The sequence below is a fragment of the Nansenia antarctica genome (genome assembly GCF_963989245.1).
Source record: "Nansenia antarctica genome assembly, chromosome: 5".
Classification (NCBI taxonomy): domain Eukaryota; kingdom Metazoa; phylum Chordata; class Actinopteri; order Argentiniformes; family Microstomatidae; genus Nansenia; species Nansenia antarctica.
This window is the reverse complement of record NC_137690.1, coordinates 31,365,551-31,387,180: the sequence shown is the minus strand read 5'-3', so window position 1 is coordinate 31,387,180 and position 21,630 is coordinate 31,365,551. Positions and strand designations below refer to the sequence as shown.

The 21,630-nt window shown below is 48.1% G+C and overlaps 1 protein-coding gene across 1 annotated transcript in view; it reads right to left on the bottom strand.

Annotated features, from left to right (window-relative positions):
* Window positions 1-3,051: 3,051 nt before the first annotated feature.
* Window positions 3,052-21,630, bottom strand: part of fbrsl1 (fibrosin-like 1) — a 64,693-nt gene continuing 46,114 nt past the window's right edge. The window contains 12 exon segments of the mRNA XM_080532402.1: window positions 3,052-5,490; window positions 5,668-5,932; window positions 6,848-6,931; window positions 8,413-8,490; window positions 10,063-10,195; window positions 10,720-10,791; window positions 10,939-10,968; window positions 11,182-11,253; window positions 14,610-14,705; window positions 14,878-14,928; window positions 18,651-18,931; window positions 20,263-20,516. Coding sequence (XP_080388528.1) covers window positions 4,140-5,490; window positions 5,668-5,932; window positions 6,848-6,931; window positions 8,413-8,490; window positions 10,063-10,195; window positions 10,720-10,791; window positions 10,939-10,968; window positions 11,182-11,253; window positions 14,610-14,705; window positions 14,878-14,928; window positions 18,651-18,931; window positions 20,263-20,516 — 2,767 coding nt within the window. The 3' untranslated portion in view covers window positions 3,052-4,139.

The window sequence follows — 21,630 nt, the reverse complement described above, 5'->3', positions numbered from 1 at the left end:
TTTCGCCTAGACGTCTACGGGCCATTTAGACGTTGTTTAGACGTCTAATCAACGTAAAATTGCTCACTGGGACTGTAGTACCAAATTTCGTTGTTTGGTACCTGTACTATATCAATGACAATAAAGACCATTCATTCATTCATAGGCTACTACTGTATCTGAGGTAAAGTTAGCTACAGAGCTAAAGCGGAGTAGTGTAGGCTACTACTGTATCTGAGGTAAAGCAGACTTCGGTGTTAGCAAGCCAGTGTAGTAAATTGGCTGATTTATGATGAGCTTGAGAAAAGAAAGTGGCCCTGTCAAGGAAATGCAGAAAACATACTATTTCCATGAGGGATGGGAAACCGAGTTTTTTTTTCTTCTTACAAATGTGAAGGACAAGTGTGTGTGCCTTGTCTGTGGTAGTACCGTTTCAGTCGGTAAAAGATGCAACGTTGAGCGCCACTACACTCAGGTCCACAGCAACTTTGCACGGGACTTTCCTGCGGGTAGCAGGCTACGAACTGAGAAGCTGAAAGCAACGCTGAAAAGACGGTAGGTGAGATAGGCCGTGATAAATGTTTTTCGTATATAAAAATACATAAAAAATATACTGCAAATATACTGCGTTTTTAACGTGGACGAAACCCCCAAACCGAATATAAAAATCCATGTTTATAAAAAAACCGTATAGTTGTGGACAGCTTAACTGTTCAGTGTCAACCCTGTAGAGCCTGGTAGACCCAGAAAACTATAAGAATATTCACCAAGCAGCCCTGAAAGTATCTAATACTACTAATATTTATTTGTCTCTACATACCTTTGCGAATCAGCTTTTTCTGATATGAATGTAATGAAATCTGTCATTCTGACAGATGTGCATTTAAATTAGGCCTACTCTATAAGAGTGAACCTAAGTGCAGTGGTGTAGTCTAGTTTTTTCTAGTGGGTATACTGTGATTTTGCCCTCCCAGTCAGAGCGACACCTGTCCCGTAGCGACACCCCATAAGCACCACCACACTCACTTACGCATACAGTATGCATCTACACCGGTGTTTGCTGCCTTGGGGGGGGGGGGGGTGGCATGGACTGTACTTGTACATCAAGCTGCCTCACGCTACAGAAACAGGGGATAGGCTCCTGCCCCCTAAGGGCCGTTAGGCTCGAGAACCATCGGTTCTCAAGGCTACTTATGTGGTCTTGACTACATGTCCACTTTCTCACCTGGTTCTTGCTGTCTCTCTGGTGTGCCGACACCATCCTGCTCTCTCTCCTCCTCCTCTCCCTCTCTATCCTCCTCTCTCCCTCTTTTGCTGTCAACCAAAAGGCAAATATAACAACCAGAGTATTTATAATTTAATAAGAGGTATACATTGAATTCATATCAAATCATAACATCATTCTAATTGAATATTGGGTTGCTGTGGAGTCAGATACTGTCTTTACTTACTCTCTCACCTGTAAGAAAATCGTATGTCCAACTACAAAAAACAGACATTTCCAATGAGTGAGGGTTTGTTCCAATGCTTCAATCCACTGTCCATGTACTGTAAATATACCATTATGGTATTACCATAAAGCCCAATTCTAGCAGAATAAGAAAGATTGTATATATACTTTAAGTAAAATAATAAAGTGCATCCAGTTAGCTCTTTAGCTGGCATGTGTGCAGCAGACTAGCTCATCTAATCACCTTTGAGCTAGCTAGCTAGTTCTTTGACACTATTATTCTCACCATGAAACTATAATCAGACACTTTCTAATCACAATAATAACGACTAATTTGAACCAACTTTCTCTGTCAGAACACAGTAATTATATTTGCTAACGTTTCAACTTGCTTACTTTCTTCTGCAGAGCTTTCACCCTGCAAAAACTCTCTCGCGTTGCTCGCGCACACAAAACAAAAACAAAACCATTCTCCAGCGGCACGAAGCTGTGTGTGGAGGTCTGGCCCGCCCACCCCAAGGCAATTGTAGGGGAAATACTGAGACTAGCATTCTGAACGACTGGTTATGCGATAACAAACATGTCAGAAAGTTCGAAGTAAGTGCTTCGTAACACAGACGGGGTGAATTTTATGAATAAAAGTGTGAAAGTTCTGTCACAAAACGCCGTTACGTATCCTCGCACATTTTTTAGTGGGTATACGCAAATCCTTGGCCTTTCCTAGTGGGTATACGGCGTAGTCCTGCGTATCACGTAGACTACACCACTGCCTAAGTGGATACACTCCAGCATACACAACTCTTGTAGACTCCATGCAGTGACAATCTCACTAATATAAGTGCTAGGAACGAGTGAATGCACTTATTACACACATGCACACTTTTTTTTTTTAAAGAGACAAAGACAATAGAAGATAAAAGTAGTTATAAGTAAAAAAAATATGAATGTTTTCTGACTGAAAAAAATAGAAAAGGTGAATGCACTTACACGTGTACGGTAATACAAAATGTGACGCTTTTGATATGTGAATGGGGGTGATGTGATACATTGACATATGGATACAGAAAATAAGTTAAAGGAGAAAAAAAAGTAGTAGGCCTAAGTAAAAAAAAAATTAGGCCTAAAGTTTTCTATGGCTTTGATGTGAATGCACTTATTATAGGCACATGTGGACCATAAAATGATGATATGCTTTTGATATGTGAATGGAGGTGATACATTGATATATGGATACAGAAGATAATAATGTTTTCTATGACTTTGATGTGAAGATAGTGAGCTTACACATTGACACTTGAAACAGAGCATGCTGAATTTAAGAGTGTTTTGATATGTTGTGTGAATAAATGTAGGCCTAGTAAAAGTAATGACATGAGTAGCTCTCGGGCCACATTCATTTTTTCAAAGTAGCTCTCCGATGAAAAAAGGTTGGAGACCCCTGATGTATACTATGTATAACTGAATGAATAATAAAAAATAAAATAAAAAAGCGAAAATACAGAAGATCTTAGGTTCAAACTTTATTCCGTACATTTTAAACCATGAATGTTCATTTTCATTTTTTTGCACGCCTAAAACTCTACTTGTTTTGTATACAAGAGTCTAAGAAAAACAACTGCACAACACCACAAGGTCGACAGAGAAAGTCCTATTTGCCGCCCAATCAAACGCCTGTTTCCTCCTGCTGTCTGTTTCACCGGGGCTGTAAGCTTCTGGCACAGTGAATCTGTGACCTGGAAGTCTTTACGTTTTGTAATTCCATATTTCCCGAAAATAAAACCATGTTGAGTTAATCCAAGTTCCTTCCGCTGAATCAACATGATCCCATGTTTCCACCAGGTGGTCTCTCCATCAGGTGGTCTCTCCATCAGGGTGCTCAGTGCCTCTTTGCATAGATTGCAGATGATCCTTCCAGGCCCCCTTTCTGATGCTCTCCCTCCCATTGGGCAGGCTCGTCTGTTGCCATGGTTTCCAATAGGGAAGTGGTTCTGTTTGATTTCATTTATTTTTCTAGAAACATTTAAAAAGCCTAATAAATTTACATTGTAATTTTGCCGCAAGGAATATCAACAAGATATTTACATGAATTTTCTTTACAGAGACCGAACAAAGACCTCGTAATATATATTTGTCTGCATATCTCAAAGGCAAAACAAATAAACAAAACAAATCTGTAATGTATCGTTGTACATTGTCATTAATGAGTATTTCCAGGTACCATGAGGTTAAATTACTGTCGAAAGGGTAAAAACTGAATTCCAGTCGGTACTGTGGGGCATCAATGATATGCTTCACAATAGACTCGGATAAATATTGGAAAAAAAGCGTTACTAATGCACAAAATACAAATTCATAAAAATGATGTCTTTACATGGAACGAGGATAGGAAATGTACAAACTCATTTCATTATCTCACTCTTTCGCGCAAAAGCGGGAAAAAGATATTGGATTAATATATTAATATTATCAAATTTTAAGTCGGTCGTGAACATACACATACTTTTTGATTCGTGTTCTTTTCACCGACATTCTCCTCCACCCGTCCATATAAACATGGCATGTGCTTCTTTAGCCTTACAAATCTTTACTTTGTACAATCATACTGTTTCATCTTGACTGTTGCTTTTTTCCCCCCTTGAAAAAGCAGTGCATTTTGTTCTCTAAAAGATTTTTCCAACAGGGCGAGTGCGTCCTTTCAGCGTCTATGAAGCTACCGGGCTTCCACCTCCTTGGGGTTGCGAGAGGGCGAGTAATCCCGGGGGTCCTGGGTGGTGAGGGGGGTAGTCCTTCTAGGGGAGGCCGCTCTGGCGCTGCCAGCGGGCACTAGGGGAGGGGGGGCACTAAGTGCGGCGGTGGGGGGCGTTCTGTTGAGCAGGCCGTTGTGCCCCGTGGAGGGGCTGAGTCTGGGGTAGGGCATGCCCCCCAGGTGGGACATGAAGGGGGCCATGTGGGGGAGGTGGCCCTCCATGGGGGACTGGTGGAGCTGGTGGAGGCGCGCCCGGTCCAGCTCCTCCCTCAGGTGGAGCCGCTCCCTCTCCTCCGCCTGCTGCCTCATCCTCTCGTGCTCCCGCCGCACCTCCAGCAGGTGCTCGTGGTGCGAGTAGTCGTGGGCCTCGCGCTCCCGGTACGCCCGCTCCTGCTCGTACATGTTGGGGAAGCGGTGGCTCTGCTCGGCCCGCAGCTGGAAGTCCATGCGGCGCTGCAGGTCCAGGTTGCGGTAGGCCTCCCTCAGGGGGTCCCAGGGGAAGGCCTGGGGGGGCATGCGCTCCCGCCCCGCCGCCGCCGCCAGGGGGCTCACCCCCATGAAGGGGGCCATGCGGGCGCGGTCCAACACGTTGAGGCTGCCCATCTGGTGCATGGCGCTCATGGAGAGGGGCAGGGAGTGGGCCATGTGGACCCCGTGCAGGGAGCCGTGGGTGGGCATCTCGCTGCAGCGCGGGGAGGGGGGCGGGGGCTGCTGGGTCAGGGGAGGGTGGTGGTGGTGGTGGTGGTGGTGGTGGCCGGGCTGGGCCTGGAGAGTCGGAGGGGGGGCGGGGGGCTGCTGCTGCTGCGGGGTGGGCTCGGAGCTCACCACCATCACCTCCTGGTCCTCCTTGCGCTCCTCCTTGATCTTCATGTCGTTCTTCACCTTGTGCATCAGGTCGCCACCGGGCGGTGCGGGGGGGAGGTGGTCTTTCCGATCGCCGTCCTTGAGCGTGGGCGGTGGGCCGCCGGACATCTTCAGGCCAGACTCGGTGAGGATGACGGCCTTGGAGTACGGGGAGGGCGAGCGGTGGGCAGGTTTGACGGCGTCCTCCGAGGAGCGCCGGTCCTGGACCTCCTTCCCCGGGGAGCGGCTCTCCTTCACCTTGACGTCGGCCAGCAGGGCGGCGGCGTCCCGGTGGTGGCGCTCCAGCAGCTCCTTGTCCGCCTCCCGGACCCGGTCGGCGCTACCGCTGTGGTGGCGGCCTGAGTCGCTGGAGTTCTGGCTGTTGGAGCGGATCAGGCTGCTGATCTGGTAGCTGACGGGCGCCGAGGCCGGGGACGAGCGGTTCGAGTGGCGGTTGCGGTCCACGGAATCTCTGAGAGAGACAAAAACATAGAACGGAAAGATTTATTTACCCATGTCGGAAGACGTGATCTAGAGGCTTGTGTTCATCACAGAAAACGTATTGGACGTGCATAGAACATCATATTTTCCCCCATCGGTGAATGTAAAAGAACCCGTTCCGTATCGAGTTTCATATGGGACTACACACCTGTCTTTATCCTTCTCCTCCTTCCCGACGGACGAGTCCCTTTTCTCTCGTTCCCGCTCCCTCTCTCTCTCCCGCTCCCGTTCCCTCTCTCGCTCGTGGCTGTTGGCCGAGTTGCTGCGTTCGACGTCTGCCGACTTGGGCCACTGCGGCGGCGTGGGGAAGGAGGGCGGGGTCCGGTGCAGCCGGTTCCAAGTGTCGTGGTGGGGGCTGCTGAAGCCGGGCAGACCCCCCGGACCCTCTTTGTGGCCAAAGACACTGTTAGAGCCTGAAAGAGGACAGGGAGAGAAGAGGAGAGAAGACAAGGGGAGAGAGAGAGTTTGTTAGAGAGCTAAACCTCCTCCTGGACACACAAGAGACTGGAGACTGAGGAGGGAAAAAGAACACACACACACACCGAGAAAAAAAATCAACAACAAAAGCAGCTTAGTCTTTGTCTCCTGAGGTTTTCGGAGCTCTTTGCTGAAGCTCTGCTTACAAAGACTGGGAGGTTAATGGCTTCCCCCTTCTGCACTTATTGCTGCTGGACCAAGGGCCTCGCCTTGCCTCCCCACCCCCCCCTCCTCCCCACCATTCTCTCGTCTGATTCTCAGGGCCTTTTCACTGGGATGACAGGGGACTCAATTGCCCTCTGGGGGTGAGGGTTGTGAAAAGCCAAGGAGACCTTAGCATTCCACAGCGTGTCTATTTCACTGACATCCATTTCGCTACCGGGCAGCCCCATTTGGCACAGGAGAATAAGCGAGAGAAACAGAGAGAGAGAGAGAGAGAGAGAGAGAGGGGGGAGGAAGGGGAGGAGGAGGAGAGAGCCCTCCACAGTGGTGTGAAGGGGGCTTGTAGAATAATTAATACATGAATAGCAACCAAACAGCGAGCTTGGGAGTGCGCGTTGGCAGTGTTGCTGTCAGATTAAAGCCAGGCTACTGGGGGTTGGGAGTGGAGGGAGGGGGGTCGGTGGGAGGGGCGCACTGCCTGCCTTTTTGGTCCTCCCTGTGTTCATTTTCTTTTTTTGTTGGCATTTGATGCAGAGCTAAGTGCCTTGATTCCTTTCCTTCTGGCCCTCCCTGTGGTCTAAAGCTGCGCTGTGCTATGTGTTTGGCCATGGGGGTGGGAAGGGGGGGGGGGGGGGGGGGTTGGGGTAGTGGTGGTGGTGTTGGGGGGGAGGGGGGGGCCGGGCGCTTACCAAGCGAGGGGTTGCCTAATCCTCCGAAGGCACTGGTTGAAAGGTTGCCGAGGCCGCCAAAGGTACTGGAGCGACTGAATGGATCTGCAAAATGCCAAACAGGGATTAGCAAGGGCTGGCTGGAGGAGCCCGACCGTTCCACTCGGCTTTTCTCTTACAAGCGGAGCTGTGGTGTTTTTTTTTTTTTTTCTGCCATCCTGCTTTTTGATAATCCCTACTGTAGCTAGGCTGGCATGCTACTGGCCTCGTGGACCGTGGGCTTTTTAAAGTCCCACCGACCGTAATGGAGCGGAGCCCTCCTGTGACCCTCCTGACGTTATGGGGAAGACGCACTGCCTGATGGGAGACTGAGTTCTGAGGAATTAGGAGCAGGATCTGAACTACAAAGCTAAGTTAGGGGAAGTTGGGGAGGTGTGTGTAAAGGTGCCGAAACAGTACAGGACAGTACACAAAGGTGCTCGGAGATAGAACCGTGTCTGGTAGATTCTAGGAAGGCCATTTTTTCATATCAGTTTACATGGCGCTCCGCAAATAGCCTCTTCGCTAAATGACGGCGCATACATACCTGAGCTGGCAGGGAACAACAGAAGTGTGCTATCAAAATGTGAAAACCCATTTCACTTCACAAGAACCACTGGTTGAAATGTGTCATCGGGCCCTGACCCGTTTGTGTCAGTGGTGAATCATTGTACAATGGAAATCCTAATGAATATGTTCCATCTGTACTAAACTGGCAATGCAACGGTGTGTCAGCATAAAAATAAAATAAAATATGCACTTGATTTTTCCCCAAATCTTTGTGTAATCATTTCAAGCGTTCCTCGACCCCCCCCCCCCCCCCCCCTCGCACACCAGGTGTTTATCAACTCAAATTGGATTGACTCAAGAGCTTATCCCGTGAAACCACCTCGCTGCGCTGAACCCAAACAATGTCTGTGATGGAAAACACAAGCGGAATACCAACGCTTCTATTACCCTGTCTCTGAGAGACAAACTCAACTTTAAGAGCCCGGAGAAAAAGGTAAAATGTCATATTTGCTAAGGCCATCTGCTTCTCTCGAAGGCCGTATGCAATAAGACAGAAGAGCTCTGTCTTGTGAAAAAAAACAACCAAAAAACAAGAAAAAACCTTCAGCTGGACACAATGGATGGAAAACAGGAGTGGGGGGATGAAAGAGACGTCAGCTAGGCACTGTGGCCCTTCCACAGCAAGCCAGACAGGGTTGGTTCAACTTCTGTTATGAGTCACCGGGGAAGTATCTCTCTACACATACAGTGAGATTCAGGGGAAGAGATTGCGCAACAGGATGGCTAGCCTCGCCAACGAAGGACATCCATCCCTCTTAACCTTTAAACCAAACACTTCTCCCAAAACAATAAATATCCTAGGCGACAGCGGAACTGTCAAACCGTGCTGTGTCCACTGTTTGTGTTTTATTATCCACAACAAGAGAGCAAGAAGTAACGGAGAGGAAGAGAGAGCAGGAGGAGGAGGAGGTGGTGGAGGAGGAGGAAGAGGAAGAGGAGGGAGATGTTCTGTGAAACGTGGTGCTACTTACACTTACCTGCCAAGTGGCTGGGAGGCAGGAAGCCGCTGTGGTGTGGGGAGGGGCCGTAAGGGGAGGCGGCCGGATGGCCAGAGCCTATTGGAGCAGGAGAGAAAGCAAGGGAGAGAGAAAGAGCGAGAGAAGCCATGTTACTTTGGAATGAGCTTCCCACGGCTGTCAGAACTGCAGTCACTCCCCATCTTCCGTCGTAAACTGAAGACCCACCTCTTCAGGTTACACCTTAACTGCTCCTCCTGAGACATCTACTGCCCCCCAGCACTGCGTCTCCTGAAGACACCCGCTTTTCCCCTCTACTGTGTCCCCTAATAACTTAAACTATTTGCCCCCCTTGTACTGTTTCTGTTTCTCCAGTGTCTTGATAAAAAAAAATAAAAAAAATCCTTCTATCAGTGGCCTCGGGCCTGAGCTGGATTACTCTTCCTGCTACGACTGGTGGATTGATGATTCACTTGCTTAGTCAAATGTATTGATTGTAAGTCGCTTTGGAATAAGGCGTCTGCTAAATGCCAAAAATTTAAAATGTGTGTCCACTCAAAACGGTGGCGCCCCAGCTGTCATCCAGCACAGCCTCTAACGAGGGTTCCAGGGAGAACAACCCAATAACCCCCCCCCCCAAAAAAAACTAAACACGTTGACCTCTCACCTCATGACCTCCCAGACACTCCACACACAAAGATATTGGCTAACCCTAATGGGATTCAAGCCCTGTTTCATAGTCTCAATGCTAACTGGCCAAACAATCCAATCAAAAACCAGTGGAGGATTTCGGATGTTTCCCAGGGTTACCGACGGTTGCCTGAGAGCAAGCCAAACAGCAATTACCACCTGCCATTCTCTCCCTCTTGATAGATACTGTATATAACGAAGTGAGCGCGTGCGTGCGTGCGTACGCATCGAGGACAGGGGTGGCTCTTTCGGGAGGGGGCTATTTATTTCGTACAAAGAAGAGAAAAGAAACAGCATGTGACGCTTCCTACGAATCGTTAACGAAAGAGCCTATTACAGTTGCGTGTATGACACGGCGGGCGCATAATTACCACGGGAAAGGGCAACCGCCCCTCATGTTGCCCTTCAATGCAGAGCTACCAGTCAATTACCCTGACATACCCCCATCCATATTCATGTGTCTGACTTGGCCTGTCTGGCACGACATTGACAACAACAGCGATTCAAATTAGGAGAACAGGGGAGGACTGAGAAAAACACTCGGAAACGAGACAGCAACGCTGTTTCCCCTCACCTGAGTGAAGCTCCTTCTACGTGACAGGTAGCGGTGTAGCTAATGAGCAGAGTTTGCATAGAGTTCCGTCCACAAAACCCCTCGCTGGGCTGCCTATTGTTTTTGCCTGAAGCCCAGAAAGGGGGAGAGGGAGAGGGGGGGTCCGCTTCCCCCTTGCTTAGGGGGCGGCTGTGGCTCAGGAGGTAGAGTCGGCGTTTAATGATCGCAAGGTCGGCAGATCGGCGGTTCGAACCCCGGCTGGTCACATGTCGAAGTGTCCTCGGGCAAGACACTGACCCCCAAATTGCTCCCAATGAGCGGGCCGGCACCTTGTAGGGTGACTTGCCGCCATTGGTGTGTAAATGGGTGAATGACAGGCCATTGTAAAGCACTTTGGGATAAGGTGCTATATAAGTCAGTCCATTTACCTGTGGAGGAGAAGAGGGGTCTGGCCAGCTCGTGGGTGTAGGGGAACCCAGGGAAGACCCCCGGGGCGGGGGGCCGGCTGAACAGGTCCAGCTTCCCATTCATGTCCAGTTTGTGAGGGTCCACCTGCATTTGCTGCGAAAGAGAGAGATAGAGTGAGAGATAGGGAGAGAGACAGAAAGAGAGAGAGAGAGAGAGGTAACATAAGTCTTTGAAAGCGCAAGGGTGAGCACAAGGGAGAGGACTGCTAGTGAGTTGAACTGGGTGAGAGATCAGAGGGGGAGGGGGGGATAGAAACACAAGCAAAGGCCTTTATACTCCTAATCCATACCCACTGTGTCATAACTATGAAAATAAAATATGTGTAAGCTGATTAGGGACACTAAACCCACGGTGGGACCGGGCGGGGGAGAGAGAGGCGTCTGTGGGAGTGAAACCATCGGGGGCGTTTGAGGAGGGGAGAGGTTCCAGAGGCGCAACCAAAATGGCCACCGCTGCCAGAGAGGTAATCCTTGGGAAAGGGAAGGGGATTATTTTATTTTTTCTCTCTCTCTCTCCCTCTCCCCCTCTCTCCCCATCCCTCCCTCCCTCCCTCGCTCCGACCTCCGCTCCTGTGTTACCACCCAACACGCAGCAGTCGAGAACCCCGGCTGGCTCACCTTCATCTTCTGCTGATGGTGGTAGATCTGCCAGGCAATCTGGACGTGCACCGCGCACCATTTGCCAGGTTTCTGAAACAGGAGAGAGACAGAGAGCGACGCTACAGTTAGCCCCAAAGACCCTCCAAGCGCTAGAAACAAAAAAACGGTCAATTTGAGAACATCAAAGTGTAGAGAGAGAACGAATATTTTTTTTTAAAGAAAAAATACATCTCTTACTCTGACTGACGTCCTGAAAGGATCATTTACCTATAACGTCGAGAAAACAACAAAGAAAAATAATCGTCAAATACAAGGCGGCAACGTTGTCGCGGTGAAGCGTGGCGTATAATATTTGTGAGGCGTTGAAGCATGTGATGTGGTGTGTGTGTGTATGTACGTACATGTGTGTGTGTGTGTGTGTGTGTGCGTTGAGGCCGCCGGCGCAGGTAGAACGCAGAGCGGCGCCGGAGGCTTACGTACCCGTGGGTCCTTCTGTAGGAGTGTGTGAGGTACGCCGCCTTGACGAGAGGACACGTCGATGGGATTGGAGGCCTGTAGGAACCAGGGGAGATGAAAATACAAGAGAGGGGGGATGGAGAGACAGAGAGAGAGAGGGGGGGGGATATGGAGGACAGATGGAGAGAGAGAGAGGGACACAGATAAGAGATGGTTACAAAAGCAGACGATGAAAGCTCGGGCTCTGTACTGTATGGAACAAAGGCACACCAAAGGACAACATTTCCGTGGAAACACGCAGCATTGATCCTTCACTACAGGAACCCTCCAGCTAGACATGTACCGTGTACCATCAGCTACACTGTCGCTCACTCTGCAGTACTGGATGTGACGTCAAAGCATAGCGCTTTTAAGAGCCCTAACCCCCCCCTCCCCGAATAACACACACACACACACACACACACACACACACACACACACACACACACACACACAGTACCAAACCAAGAAAGGTTTAGGACAGACTTCTAGCAACCAATCCCACATATCACCACCAGGGTGCCTACAGTAGACCAGACTATACTAATCCATCCCAGAGACCAGGAGCCAACCACCCCTCCCCCCCCACACCCTCCCCTCCCCCCCCCCCCCCTGTCACCCTGATAGCCCTGTTAACCCCGGGGAACCACACCACACCCTCTTGCTGCTCACAGGGAGCTTTAGGGGCCCGGGGGATGGAGGGAGGGGGGGCTAACTGGACTCTAACCATCTGGAGCCCCCCCTCCCCACGGCCGGCTACACAAAAGGGCCTCCCCATAATAGAGGCTGTGGGGAAATAAGGCCCGAGGATTTAGGACAGCTTTGATTGGGGGGCTTACACATGGGTCAGAGGCACTGGGCGTCCGCCAAGAGCCCCGGCCCCCGGATCGTCACACACACACACACACACACACACACACACACAGGCCGCATGGCTGCTTATCTCACACAGGCACTGAGCGGCAGGGAAAGGCAGGGCTCCAGCCCAGTCAGCTTACAGAGCGTGTTTGCATAGTCCATTATTGAGATTCTTTTTTTTTCTCTCTTTTTTTTTAAGCAGTAGCAGATTTATCAGGCCCTGTTTTCACTCCCCAATGTAGCTGCCCCCCCCCTCCCGCCGCCTCCATGTACACAGAATGTAGCTGCCCCCCCCTCCCGCCGCCTCCATGTACACAGAATGTAAAGTAAGGCTTTGGTGCTATTCATGCACCCTAATTCCAGTCTCATTTCTTGGGTTTCAAAGCGGTGAGTGGAATGCTAAGTTGCAGTGAGTGTGTGTTTTTGTTTTTGGGTGTCTGTGACTGTGTGTGTGTCAGGGTTTCCGTTAACCGGTAATTACCGGTCTTTGTCCGGTAAAATTTGTTGAAGTCCGACAAATTGAAAACTCGGACATAAATGTCCGGTGAAAATAATTCCCTCTAAGCACAATTTGAATACAATTCGCTAAAGTTCACATTCTGATTCCTTCTATTTTAAAAAAGACGAATATATAGGCTATGTATTTCTTTTATTATGATATGATTTGACACCGGCATGATGATGACTCCTAATGTGTAGGCTGCCTATGCGAAACAGCGGTTGTTTCCGGTGTGCGCTATAACTCGTGCACAATCGAGTCGAGGCAGAGAGGAGGATAGCGATGTTTCTCTCTGTGATAGTGTGATTATGCAAGCCTTTTCTGAAAGGGATGAGAACCCGATTGTTTCAGCTTCTCCCAGGGAGAAAGTGGTAGAGTTACCATCCTCCCCGAGTCCTACCATACCATTCACTGACAGCCTATCTCTGCCTGTAAACGGCGAGCGATTGCGTGTCGCTCAAGTAGCTGATCAGTCATTAAACAAATGTTTTTTACATGCAGCTAGTGAGGAATCTGAAATAGGGGGCAACGTAGTTTATTTCCTTAACGATGGGATATTAATGCGTAAATGGTCTCCTCCTAATGCAAATGTTTGTGAGTGGAATACTGTAAAACAAGTGGTTGTGCCTGTGGGTTATAGACAACAGGTGTTATCTGTAGCACATGAGAGCCAGTGGTCAGGACATTTAGGTATAACTAAAACTTATCAGCTGATATTGAAACATTTCTTTTGGCCCGGACTGAAGGCGGATGTTGCCAAGCACTGCCGCTGTTGCCATACTTGTCAGATGGCGGGTAAGCCTAATCAATCCATTCCACCCGCACCATTGCATCCCATTCCTGCTATCGGGGAGCCATTTGAACGTGTAATAATTGATTGTGTTGGACCTTTGCCTAGGACTAAAAGTGGAAGTCAGTATTTGCTCACTATTATGTGCGCTGCTACTCGTTTTCCCGAAGCTGTTCCGTTGCGTAACATATCAGCCAGCTCAGTGGTGAAAGCTTTAACAACGTTTTTTTCCACATTCGGTCTTCCTCTTGTTATACAATCTGACCAGGGCACTAACTTTCAGTCTAAGCTTTTCAAACAAGCCCTAAGAACGTTAGGGGTACGATGTCACGCCAGAAGCCTACATGCTTGCACTGTTCAATAAAATGTTATACATCTAGACATTGTGGTATTTCTTTATATACGTATCCCAGCCTGCCTATTGTTTCTCAATAAACAGTTATGTTCTCCTCATTGTCATACTCCCGAGTCCGATTAAGTATGATTTGACAGGCAGCTAAACAAAATGCCTTCCCAACCAGCGAGACCTGGTTATAGAAATGACGTTGTTTTATTGATAAAAAAAGGGTAAAACTGGAAAGAGAAAATAGAAAACTCACATTAATCCCAAACAATTTAACAAACTTCAGTTAACGTAATGTGGAGTCCGTTCATTGATCGATGCTGTCTGTTCAGTTCCCAGTGAGGCGCCCGTTCAGCGCTGGACATAATGGCATAGCGCGCATGCGAATCATGTTATATTATTATATATTATATAGCGCGCATCTAATCGTATCGGATGAGAAATAGACATTAAATGGCATATATAGGCCGCTACACAACAGTAATCACCGCGACAAACAGCTATATTAGATTTGAAAAAAAAAAAAATATGATTTAGATTTTTTTTAATTTTATTATATTTTAATATGATGACCGGAATATATCACGTTTGTCCGGTAAATCGAAATCTTCCCGGACACGATGTCCGGCGGCAATTTTTTCTAACGGAAACCCTGGTGTGTGTGTGTGTCTGTTGAGGAATATGGTATTTTTGTATGTGTAGATGGTTTATTTATGTACGAGAGTAAATTGCTGTGTGTGTGTGTGTGTGTACGCACGTGCCGGCGCTTGTGTGTGTGTCTGTTGGGGAATATGGTATGTGTGCATGTGTGTATGGTTTATTTGTGTGTGAGAGTAAATAACTGTGTGTGTGACTGTATGTGTGTGTGTGTGTGTGTGTGTGTTCCAGGGTGCTCAGAGGGGAGGTGTGTACAGGGGGCTGACCTTGGGCTGGAAGGCTCCTTGCAGTGAGCTGAAGGGTCCTGAGTGGGGGAGCAGCGGAGGCATGCCTGGCATTGTGGGGGGGTAGGAGGGGAAGAACTGGAGAGGAGGAGGAGGGGGAGGGGGAGGAGAGACCACCTCTTAAAACATCATACAGGACGTGTACAACACACACACAAATCAATCCAGAACTCATAGACTGTATATCAATATTTGATAGAAAAATGTGCCAAAACTAGAAATGAACAGAGTCAACAGGGGGGTTACTTACATTTGAATGTCTAATGAACGGATTGTCCAGTTTTGGGGTATACTTGTCGAACTGAAGAAGAAGAAAAAAGACAAAAAAGATGTCAAAGTTAGTGATGCAAAAAACCGAGGAACAAAACACTTCAAAACTGCATCTGTGACCACAGAACAACACACAGATAGAAAGCACAAAGGAAACCAACACAGTCCTGCGTCGTTGCATCCATTCGGTCACATTACAAAAAGGAGAGGGGATGTTAGACATCATTCATATAACAGATCATCACCCCTCGGTTTGACAGCAGCTGGCTAAGGAAACACTGAGGCTTCTCTCTGGTCATGGGGTTTCTCTCAGAGCGCAAGCGGAGAGGACCGAGTGAACTCAACTGTAATATGACCAATCGAGTGGACTGCCAAGATTAGGGGGAGCATGATTTTCCAATTGAGCGTACAATACTTTGGGTGTGGGGGCTTTCACTCTGCGAGGGCCCCGGTACGACATGAGAAGATTGAGTTATGGATTCGATTAGCTGGAAAATTCGAGGAAAAGTGAACCTAATTGCTTTTGACTGGTACAGTATGTTAGTAGTTCTTTTGTTGTTGTTTTACCGTGATCCCTGCCACGGGAAAAAAGTACACTTAATGAGACACATACTCTATCTTCTGTAAGGCTAGGCAGAAATGCCTCCAAAATGGAGGAAGGACATACGCGAGACATACACATCAGACGTGGTGGCTATAGGAACAATGTGTCTTTTATGAGCACAATTGAATTGGCTAGACTACTATATCGAAGGGAAGCTCATTTGGGACAGTTAAGCATGAGACTGATATAACTTTAAAAGCTTTTATTGGCGCGACGAAAGCTTTTTGCGAAAGCATTCTCTTGTGTCTAATAGAATAAGTGCGTTTGGATTTTCAACATAAAGACTGGAGCCTCAAATACAGTTTAATGTCTGATCATGAGGCCAAGGCATGGGAATGCAGTTTACAAATGTGACATTTGACAGTAGTGAGACTATAGAGAGAGATAGAGTGTGTGTGCGCGAGTGTGTGTGTGTTTGTGTGTGTGTATTTCCATGTATGAATGGGGTACATTGTATGTGTGCATGTAAGCCAATAGTGCTCCTCTATTTCGAAGCGGGCTAACTGCAACCGACAGCAACCTATTCCTATTCCGTAAATACACAAACCATTTGCAGGTACTTTTTGCGAGTGTTTTTACAAAAGCCTTCTTGGCGAATGAATCAGTGTTTCTCTGTGTGTTTGTGGAGGCGGGGGAGGGGGTCTCCTGTGTGTGGGTCTCAGCGATATGGGCGGGAGAGGGGAGGCGGTTTTGTCTCGTGCGCAAAGTCGCCGCCGAGCTTCTGGGTCGGGTCCCGGGACCTCCCCCTGTGAAGAGGGGTCGTTCACATCCTCACAAACGGCCACAGCGGCGGTGTGTTTGCCGGCGATAATTGGCCCGAATCAAACACAGGCACCCTATTGACTGGAAATGGCTGAGGCAGCTTCCGAGCTCATTAAACGGGTCCGCTCCCCTTCTGAAGGCTGGGGCCTGTTTTATGTCTTACACTGGGGGAGTAATAGTCGCCGCTTTATGGCTGTCTATAAAACTCGTGCTTTGTAATTCATGGGCCCTGTCAGAGGTTTATTGTAAACAGCTTTGGATAATTAAAGCTTGATATTTCATCTTTAAACAATTAAGGATATTCCTTTTCCCAAAGACAGAGAGGAGGGGGGGGGGGTGGGTGGTTGTGTATGGGGGGGTGGAAGACACTCAGTGTTGCCATTTGGCAAGCCAGCTGCTTGAGGGCGTAGAACAATAAACAAATACAGAGGATTCATAATTTCATTAATTACAGCTATTAGCCGAGGGCTGTTACATAGTCGGAATGACACGGAGCGTCTAGAGTGAGCACAGCTGGGCCGCCCGCTCACACATTGCACTTCAGGACAACACAGTAGAAGAACAACCACAACATCAACATTACTCCTGCCTCTTTAAACAGGCAGTAAATAGAAGTGAAAGCATTGTTACTGGAGGGGTAGGGGAGTGGGGCGGGGGGTGGAGAGAAAGAGAGAGAGAGAGAGAGAGAGAGAGAGAAAAACAACAACATTGGTTAAGTCAAAAAAACACAGTTTCAAATAGAAAACAGAACACATTGGCCCGTCGTACTGGAAATCCCCTCAGCGAGAGACACAAGAGCATAACGCTATGCGTAACAGCGGCGTTCGCCGAGGAGAGGAAATCACGCCGGCTCTTTTCATCTTCAAACAAGAGTGCATATAAATAATTCCGTGGCCATGTAGGGAGAAGGACAGATCGGCAGGCAGGGGGAACGAGATAACCCAGCACATGCTTTTTTGGGCCGAGAAGCAATCTAAACAAAGGCCAGGCTGTATCAGATGCCGTACCCTACAGGATGCAGACGGCTAAGTCTTTTCCACCCGGGGTTTCTAAACCTACAGGATGGGATAATCTTTGATCCCCCCCTACAAAAGCGCCCTCTAAATGGCGCGCATAGCCTCTTAATCAGAGGTCGTGACATGATGGATTATATCTATTAGACTAATGCTGAAAGGGCACAAATTGGACAGCTGTCTGAATGTATTTCAGAGATTGCCGCGCGGCGTTCCAAATGATGGATGAATAGTCATAACTTTTCCAGAGCCATGTTTTTTTTCTTTCTCTCTCTCGCGATCTAGAGCTGCCAATGTTTGCGCCCCCCCCCCCCCCGGCTGCCTGATGACGGTGAAAGCACGGAAGCAATTATCCATTATCAAAACAGCAGCGGTGACGTCACCCCCCCGCCCCCCCCCGCTTTCATCTACTGATGAAGTCATTCGGCGGAACCACAGGCTTTGGAGTTTTTGTAATTCGCGAGCATCGAGTCACCCAGTCACGCCACACATCTGTTCCACGGCCCTTTGTGACTCTCGCGGAGCGTGGAAAATCAGAACATTCCCAAAAAAACAACAATTTAAAACGCATCCATATGAAAACAGTAAAAAAACAAAAAAACACTCCCTTTCAAAATCGCTTTTCGCCCTTTGTTCCCGAAGGCAAAAATTGCAAACGGCAAAATATATGTCGTGTTCAGAGAGACGATGAATAAATTGAAATTAAACCGTTCTGACGGCGAATGGTTTAGGGAAAAGCTTTCCCTTGTGTTGGGAGGAGGGGGGGCGGGGGGCGGGCGGCAGGGGGTGTGTGCGGAGACTTTGTGCATCGCAAATGCATTTGAGGCTCTGCTCTCTAAAGTGGCCCGACTTAAAGCAGAACATCTAGCCTATTATGTACTGTTGTCTGGATGTTAGGATCTGGTGTCAGCGTAGAAGATGACAGTAGAACCATGTGGAGAACACAGGAGGGAGGTGGCAGCCCCATCAGCCCAGATCCTTTCTGGCTCGTCATGAGGTGGTGTAGTGGAGGTGTCCCCCCTCCTCACCCTGCCCCCTCCTCATCTCATTGAAAACACATTGTCCGTCACAGAGACAGTGTTGTAGCTTGGTCTTCAGCGGGGACTGAACTTGCAACAGTGGGTCTTATACAGTGTCGTAACAGTATGCAGAGGACCAGGGACCACCTCTTCCTGCCTATCCATCCATCTCAGGGGGGTTTCTGTAGCATACTGCATGTCGAGGGGAGGGATCAGAAGGGAGTTGAGGAACGGAGTGTGGGGGGGGGGGGGGTTGTTTGGCGACTCTGGGTGAGGGGAAGGGTTGGTCTGGCGGGGTGGAGGTGTTGGGGGGGGTCGACGCGGTAGTGTATGGGGGAGCTTTACTTATCCTCACATTTCTGGCCGGGGTACGCACCATGGGGGGTGCGGTGGGCGGAGTATGGATGGCGGCCGGGGGCAGACTGGCGGGGAAGGGCGTGAAGGTGTGCTGGTGGGTGTGTTGGTGCTGGTGCATGTGCTGGTGTTGGTGAAACTCGGAGGCCCTCAGGTGCGACACGGGGGCCAGCGGGGAGGCGGCGGCGGAGGGCGGAGGAGGCGGCAGCGGCCCCCTGCCCCCGCGCTGTGAACTCTGAACCAGGAAGCGGTTGTTCAGCTCCTGCCGCAGGAGGTCATGCTCTGCAAGAAAGGAGAGCGAAGGGGGGGAAAAAAAAAACAAAAAACAGAAGAAGAGGCAACGGACGCCAGTCAGTCTTCACAGCGGAAGGGTAGAGGAGAAAAAAGACATAGTCACCTGGCATTCTCTGTTTCTCCAGCTCATGCTGTGAGGGTTTTCTACGTGAGGACTCATTGGTGGCGGTAAGAGAGTTGCCTGTGACAATGTGCCAATCAGAATCCCCGAATGAGGCTGGCAATACATGATTGGTTGGTTGAATGATATCAACAGGCTGGTATCTAAAGACAAGAGAGAACCAAGAGTCATCTCAAGCAGAAAACACAGAGACTCTCCCTCCATAAGCCCTCTCTCTCTCTCTCTCTCTCTCTACCGTGACACTACATCATGCTAACTACTAACGCTGCTATCAATGTTTAAAACACACATTTAAAATAGCATCAATTCAGAATAAACGTTAACTATCCTGTCACTTCTCTTTCTATAGAAACACATTTATAGGAGGGCACAATTAGGCTAACATTACACAGAACAAAATATAGCATGTTATATATCATATACATAACAGACAATATGATGACTGCATGCAGTAAAGCAAAGACATGAGAATCCTCTGGCATCTCGCTTTAAGAGATTCATCAGGCCATCTTCCCAAAATAGACCTAACAATGGGGCGCCATGAGACGTGAAACTGCAGACTATTATTGTTTAGCAGATTCTAGTACCATGGTGAAAGAAAGGCTTTGAGGAAGACCTGGTCTTCTAGGTCTAGAATGGCCTATAATTTGTCAAGAGATTATTAAATAGAGTCAGCTTATACATCACTCCCTCTACTGCATGTGAAATTGTAATGAATGAGTTCACTTACCACATAATCAAACCATAATTGAATGCTTGTTACCGGGATCATGCAGCAACATGGCATGTTGACGTTCATCGGTTACCAAATAGCTCAATGACCCATTACTTGAGTCTATAATTGGAAGTATTGTACACGTATACTGTACAGTGGCGTGTCGAATTCGTCGCTTTTTTATCATTACAGTGACGAATGGATTCGATATTATTCAACGTTATTACATAGTTTGTACATAGTTATGGCTTGCTACAGTATACATTTTTAAAGAATTAGCTAAAGCTGCCGATCTTAATTTTTTCTTCCTCATTTCTAATTAAGTGAGAGAGTTGGCCACAAGTACATGGGGCCTTGTCCAGGAAAACATAAGAGGATGACTGCAATGTGTTCAACAATGACCTCGTTTCCCATGAACGGCCCTTCTAATCTCTACACAGTAGTGTCTTGGAGGCAGGGGGCGGGGGAGGAGGGTGGTGTTACCTGGGTAGGGGGTGCCAGCGGGGTGCCCGGGGACCACAAGGCTGTTGGTGGGTAAGGTCGGAGGTGGCGGCAGTGTGGCGGGGGCTGCGAACATGGCCGGGTGGCGGTGGGCCGGAGGTCGTAGGTGGGAATAGTGCGAGGTAGAGAGGTTGGCGATGGACAGAGGCAGGCCCGGGGAGGAGGAGGGGAGGCCGCTGAGGTGGGGGGAGGGGGCCAGGTGGTGTTTGGGGAGCCCGCTGCTGTTGCTGCCGTGACTGTGGCTGTGGCGAGAGAGAGAGAGAGAGACACAGGAAGAAGGAAGACCTTGTCAGAAGGTGACTTGCGACGGTGTTTACGTCGTGATTGTCAGTCGTTTGTGTGAATTCAGAAAATTCCCTACACATTTTGTCCTGTGCCAGAAGAAGTCCATTGCACATAAGTAGACAATCGAGGTATCGTAGTGTGTTGTATGGTTCCATATCATATGTGACACGGTCTGGTAAAAAAGTCCTCAAGTAGGGCAAGCTCATTTTTCTGTGTTTTCTAGATGAAAGTGCAGATTGTAAGCTTTCAAATTATTTTTCATATATTGAAATCTGAAAATAGTTGAAGAAGATATGCTTATTTGAATGTTGGTACGACTCAAACCAAATACCGGAGAAACTGGCTCTGAATCAAAACACACGCAAAACAGCTGCTAGCAGCTAGCCCCGAAAAAGGTACATCACTATGAACATCTAACTGCATGTTTACCACATCACAACATGCTGATAGAACATCAACATGCTAAAAACACATAACTACACATAATTAAATGATCACACAGTCCTTGCTTTTGAACAAAAACATACGTTTGTTTACAAGCCATGCATCACTAACCCAGTAGCCTACGGCAGACGATACAGTGAATCCAATTCACAAATGATAAGTATTTAGTGATCCTAAAACTGTTGTTTGTTATATCGAGTGGACTCTTCAACACTTTCACTTCAACTTTTGTAATAATAAAAAAAAAAAAACGGAAAACACATAAAAAAAAAAGAAGAAAGAAAAGCATTTTAATAATTTGCGTGACTCGAGAACTGCCAACATGCAGACCTTTTGACCAGACCGTGTCACATATTGTATCATATCAGGGTCTAGAATCACATATTGTATCATATCAGGGTCTAGAATCACATATTGTATCATATCAGGTAGGGATGCACGATATTATCGGCGCCAATATTTATCGGCCCGATATTGGGAAATTAATGTTATTAAATATTTTTCGGTTTTATATATTTTTTGCCGATATAGAGCCGATAATATGAAGCCGGAAATATTTCAGATTCCGGTTGTCGCGCTCATGATGCTGCGCCTGCGTACAGCCACGCAGTGGAGAGACGA